Source organism: Fukomys damarensis, unplaced genomic scaffold, assembly GCF_012274545.1.
Source record: "Fukomys damarensis isolate Sample0158 unplaced genomic scaffold, DMR_v1.0_HiC HiC_scaffold_29, whole genome shotgun sequence".
Classification (NCBI taxonomy): domain Eukaryota; kingdom Metazoa; phylum Chordata; class Mammalia; order Rodentia; family Bathyergidae; genus Fukomys; species Fukomys damarensis.
The window spans coordinates 7,681,109-7,687,191 of record NW_022900941.1 but is presented as its reverse complement, the minus strand read 5'-3'; the positions used below and the strand labels follow the sequence as shown (position 1 = coordinate 7,687,191).

At 40.9% G+C, this 6,083-nt stretch overlaps 1 protein-coding gene across 1 annotated transcript in view; it reads right to left on the bottom strand.

Moving 5' to 3' along the window:
- Positions 1–892: 892 nt before the first annotated feature.
- Nifk (nucleolar protein interacting with the FHA domain of MKI67) overlaps positions 893–6,083 on the bottom strand; it is an 8,652-nt gene continuing 3,461 nt past the window's right edge. The window contains exons 3-6 of the mRNA XM_010632242.3: positions 4,691–4,799; positions 2,818–3,029; positions 1,820–1,963; positions 893–1,461 (exon numbers count right to left, since the gene is read on the bottom strand). Coding sequence (XP_010630544.1) covers positions 1,273–1,461; positions 1,820–1,963; positions 2,818–3,029; positions 4,691–4,799 — 654 coding nt within the window. The 3' untranslated portion in view covers positions 893–1,272. The remainder of the gene's footprint in view (positions 1,462–1,819; positions 1,964–2,817; positions 3,030–4,690; positions 4,800–6,083) is intronic.

The window sequence follows — 6,083 nt, the reverse complement described above, 5'->3', positions numbered from 1 at the left end:
AATTTTTAAAAACCAGGAACAGGAAAAGTAAGCTATCATCCCATAGCATTAGTATTATCTCCATTATAAAAAGATGCATTTTGAGGCTGGAGGTGTTACTCAGTGATAGAATGCTTACCCAGAATGTGGAAGGCCCTGGGTTGTACCAGCAGCAGTCCCAAACTAAAAGCATTTTTGTGTAGCTCTGGTCACAGACTACTTACTGAAAACCTTTCGAAAATATTGTTAGCTGAGTGGTTTCTACTCCAAATTGCAGCCTTTCTCCTCCTACTGAACCTGAAAGTCACATTTATGCCATTTTGGTGTTTTTTCCTCAAGTTTCGACAGTATTAAAAGGGAAACAGTTGTTCTCCATTCCTTCAAATACAAATTGAAATCTTGCATCCAGAATGAGTCTATTCTAGAGGCTTATCTGGTATCTATATATACTCAAAACTAATTTGGTTTTACATTTTGTATCAGAACTACTACAGCATCTCATCATATCACAGATTTTAACAAATACTTACAAAAAAATGCTTGATGGTGATTGGTGTATTTTGACAAATCTGGATTAGCTAGTACAAAAGCACATTTCAAGGGAACAAGAAATTTACAGAGGAGAAGAAATCTGCTATATTTTACCAAGGCTCCTAAATCCTCCTTGCATACAAATGTAGAAAAAGCTGACTTGTTGATTGAATCTTTGAGCACTATTCCACATGATGAGTGATGGAAAATGGGAATTACACATTCATTCTAAGCCACCAAAAACTAATTGTAACATTGGTAAAAAGGAGTCATTTCTGAATCTGCATTGACACTTAGATTGCCTTAAATCTCCTGGAGAACTTCAGCCACCAAAAGTCAAAAGTAGCCTTTATGGGTTAAGTACGCATGACAACCATGCAGATGGTCAAGCAAGACTGGTAAACTTTATTTGCTGGTGGCAAAAGGACACAACACTTCAGTACTTCAACTTGCAGTTAACAGTGACATTTAGGGAGGATAAACTAAGAGGAGCTAAAAAGAATTCTCAACATAAAAGTAGGAGACCAGGACAAAGGCACTGTGAGCCCACCCACTGAAGGCTTCGATGTACCCCGGATCTCAGCAAGGGCAGATGAGCCAAAAATACTCACTGCTTTCCTTCTCGACCTGGAGCCAGTATGTTTTTCTCCTGAATGTCTTGTTAATGGTTGATTTGGTTGTTAAATAGTGTGATATAGTAGTCAGCCCTTACAACAACAAATCAAAATTTCTTGTAATATGCTGCACACAATACATTCAGAATCACTGCGTGCTTTTTCTTCGCTTTTGTTTTTTCTTCCCTGAACGAATTGGTGTGGGAGTCTCTGGTGTTTGCTTTACACTGGATACAGGCTGTTTGAAGACAATTTCATCATCTTTATCATCGTTCATTCCAGCCACTTCAGATTTTCGTTTCTCCAAAAATGTTGGTGTACAAACTGGTGTGGTGCTCTGGAATCAACCAGCAGAGGATTAGATCACACAAATGTGGCACAGTATCAGGAATGACTTTACACCACAGTATCATCTCCTTCCTATTTTTACAAGTTGTCCTGTGTAATTTTAGGCCCACTTCAGCCTTTTGGTGACACAATTTCAGATAAATATTACCAAATTTAGTATGGAAATTCATTAACTGGAATGTTTAATTATAAGGTTTTAAGTAGAAAACTGCTGAATTACTAGTTAAGTGTAGCTCAAATGTCACAATATTAAATTTGAAATCTTAAAATGACAATGGTGCGAACCTTTTTTTTGCTTTAAATGATTTCTATAACACCCAGTGCCCAGGATATTAAGACTATTTTACCTGGCTATCCCCAGTCTTATCAGGGGTGACAAGAGAGCCTTTTGAAACCCTTTTCCTCTTCTTCTTAGGTATGGCTGAAGCCTTTTTCTTTTTTGCGGAAGTCTCTTTTTTGTCTGGAACCTCTTTTTTCTTAGTAGATGAAACCTTGAAATAAATTTAAGACTTTAACAATTTCCATAGTCATTAACTACAGTAGTCTTGATTATATTCCTCCTCCACTTTTTTCAGTGCTGATGATTAAACCCAGGTTTCATCCATGCTAAACCATTAGCTTTTCTGGAAATAAGCTTATAGTTTCTATGAAGCCCAAAAACAATCTCAAGATTTAATTAAGGAATAAGACCTTTTCCTATCTTAACACCTTGAAAGATCTGCACTCGTGTTAATAGTAAAAAAGTGTGTCATAAAAAGGATCAATTTAATGTCCTGATATTTACTGATAGCGTACAGTAAACCAAACATTATTTAATTCTGGAAATGCCACCTTTAAATGGTAATCTAACAGCATCATGCTTTTAGCTAAACAGTGGCTTGATTTGAGCAACTTAAAAACAGTTACTAAAAGTTACTTTCTTCTTTATAATGGAAATGATAATAATATCATCTTTTAAGTTGTTTGGTTTTTTTTTTTTTTGGTACTGGGGATTGAACTCGGGTCTTTGCCCTTGCAAGGCAGCTGGCGGCACCACTGAGCTAAATCCCCAGGCCTCATCTTTTAAGTTTTTAGTAAGAACCCTCAACGAAGTGTTTCAAAAACTTAGTCAAAAACCTCATATTTAGGGCTGGAGTGCAGCCCAGCAGCAGAGAACGTGCTTAGCAGGCGACAGGCCCTGGGTTTGCTCTATAGCAATGCAAAGCCCCACTGCCAACCCAATGTGTAACAAGCACTGGCTACTTTGCAAATAATCATAAAAGTACAGATGTATGTTTTAACTAGCCTGGTACAAAGCTCACAGGTTAAGAAAAAACACCCAAAACTTTCATGACGAAATATTTACCAATGAAGGAAAGTCATAATCAATTCCTTTTGCAATTAATTTCTTCCTTAATAATTTTTCTTTCCTTTTAAATCGATCTTCCATCCGCAACTTTTGTAGAAGTGTCCGCTTATGATTATAACGTTTCACTGCTGGGTATATTGGATGATGAAATGGAACTTGCCAGCCTTTAAAAAGATCTTTATGTACCTTTTCAGGTGGCATAAAATGACCTATTTTTAAAAAGTAAAAGGTTTTAACCAAAGGCTAAGAAAATATTTTTTAATGTTAACTTTACATTTCCCCACGCCATTTCTCGTATCATAATCAAAATGTGATTTATCTCACATTAGAGCAACAGAGCAGCCAATTCTAACCTAATGGAGCTATCAGTTCATACTTTTGAGAAGCGGCAACAGATCTCAGTTCAGAGCCTTCAGGTATTTTCCACAAGTCAGACAGCATACAGCACTGACCTGGCTTATATGAGTGGACACTTTTCAGGCCGCCTTGCCCAGCATTTCCTCCTGGCAAGAGCACCACCCCCATACCAGTAAAGGAGTTTGAACCCAGGGCCTTGGCTTACTAAGTATCTACCACTAAGCTTCATCCTCTGCCCTTTAAAAAACATTTTTTTTTCTTTTTGAGATGGGGGTTTCACTAAATTGCTGCCCAGGGTGGGTGTTGAACTTGTGATCCTCTTGCCACAGCCTGCTGAGTAGCTGGGATTACAGATGTGGATCACTGTGCGGTGCTAACAGTCATGACTTCAATGTGAGAAGGAACCCATGCCAAGTGTCTCCCACAGCAATGGGAATGGGATGCTCTGGCAGCCCCATCAGCCTGTGAACCTGGCCCCTGGGGCCCTGCAAGGGCAGTCAGTGAAGAGCTGGAGTCAGTGGCTCCACTTGCTAATTTCTGATCTGATGGTGCTGCTCTACTCTCATGGCTTACCCTGCGCAGAAAATCTGCAGCCAGCATCACTAAGACTGATTCTGCAAGGTGGTCCTTACCTTTGAAGCTACCCTACCTAGATCCCATTAACAGGCTCTCCTCTGCTTTGTCGTTTTCTGAGACAGAGTCTTGTTATGTAACTCAGGTTGGCCTTGAGTTTCACAGTAATCCTCCACTTCAGCCTTATGAGTGCGAGTGGTGGGCTCACCTTCAGGATGAATTCTAAGTTCCCTCGCTGGAGCCCTTCAGTAATCTGATGCTGCTTCTTCACTCCCGTGCTGCTCCGCACATTCCCTCACAGCCAGCTACCTCTGGTTTGGCATCTGCTGTCCCCCCTCAGCCACAGCCAGATTCATCTCCATCTTCACTCCCACCCCTTCCACCTCACCCACTCCTATGACATCTTCAGGTTTCTAGGGAAATGATTCTCCCTCAGGAAAGCTCTCCAAAGCCTGCTAAGGATGGGCTGTTCTTCCCTCACATCCCCAAAGAAACTTGTCCAACTGTATCTCAGTGTAAAAACAGCTACATACTGGAAGATTGAAAAATTCCAATTAGTTTGAGCTGGGCATAGTAGCACATGCCTGCAGTCCCAGCTCTCAAAACATTGACGCAGGCCTGTAAGCCTAGTGCTCAGGAGGTTGAGGCTGGAGGATCACTACAAGTTCAAGGCCAGAATGAACTACATAGTGAGACCCTAGCTGCCACCTCCAGACACACGCGCCAAAAAAAGGGCCAAGCCAGGATTGCCAATTCCAGGCCAGCCTACGATAGGTCAGCATGGAACCAACCCAAAATTCCAGTTAGAATCTTTCTGAAAAACATATCGATTCTTGCACTGTTCCTGAAGAGAGCCACCCCAGAGAAGCAGCACGTCCAGCAGTGTTTGCCATCCCAGTCACCATCAGCTGGGCACCCAAGCTAAGGTAAGAGCACTTACAGACCAGGAGACTTTCACCGAAGAGATAGTTGTTCATTGTGTCGGCCACTATCTTGGCAACATCCTCAGACGCGAACTCCACAAAGGCATAGCCCCTGCTATTTCCAGTCTGAAATGGCAAATTCACCACAAAAAGTTGATAGTTATCTAACAAGTCATCAACCTAACATGTAATTACTTTAAATCATGCATATTAGTCCTGTATCAATTAATTTTATGGTATTTTTAAGTCCAACTTCAACTCATGTATTCCACAGCCGTATGGGAAAAAGAAAAAAATCCAAAAAAAGGTTGAATGTGCGGCTGATGTGCAGGTATTTGTGGGATTTTGGTTACAGATACGATAAATAAGTAGATGATTACTAAGACTGGAATTTACTGGATTGCAACGTTCCATCAAATAAAACTCGACAGGCCCCACAGCCCTTTTCTGATTTCAGTGGCTGTTCCATTGGCCATACATTCCTAACACCAGGATAGAGCATGCTGCACCACAAAAGTACAAGTAAGTTAGTATAACCCCTACTTTATGTGTAATAAATATGAAGAATTGGGCGTGGAGATGCATGACTGTAATCCCAGCACCTGCAGGGCTGAGGCAGGAGGAATTTGAGCTCAATTTGGGTTGCACAGTTCAAGGACAGCCTGAACTACATAAGTGAGATCCTGTTTCAAACAATTACAACAACAAAGAACAAACAAAAAAGAAACAAACTCCTGTGATCATTTTCATGTTTACCTTTGGCCACTTTCACAGCTCAGGGCAAAGGAACAGAGTGACACCACAGCGAGCAGATTTTCTCAGCCAGCCTCTTGCTAGGCACACAGGCTACAGACCTCAAACGCCCAGGTTTGGGTCCTAGCTCTGAAATGTTCTTAGGTACATGGTAAGCAATATGTAAGCCTGTTTTATTCTATCAAAGCTGACAGCTCTCCAAGCCATTTCTTTCATAAGCACTCTCATGAAGTTGCGATGCACAAAGAGTTCCTAAGAACATCTTGTCAACATTTTTGGATAGGGATAGAAATTATAATGTGATTCTGAAGACAAGAAATCACCATAAAGTCGCATGGTTTCAGAGCCAAGTGACTCATTTCTAGCAGTAGCTGTGCTACTAATGACCAACTTAAACAATTCTACAACTCTTGAGTCTCAACAGTTACCTCAAACAGGAAGATACTGGAAAAAATGAAGATGCCCCCAAATCTATTTATAATACCAGCTCTCAAAAGGGAGAGAAAGATGCAGGGGAAGAAACATGACAGCCAACTCAACGTCCTACCACTAATAAACTAGTGACGATCTTTTGAAAAGTGATTCGGGGGTGGGGGATTTAGCTCAGTGGTTCCACCACCTGCCTTGCAAGTTTGATCCCCGGTACCAAAAAAAAAA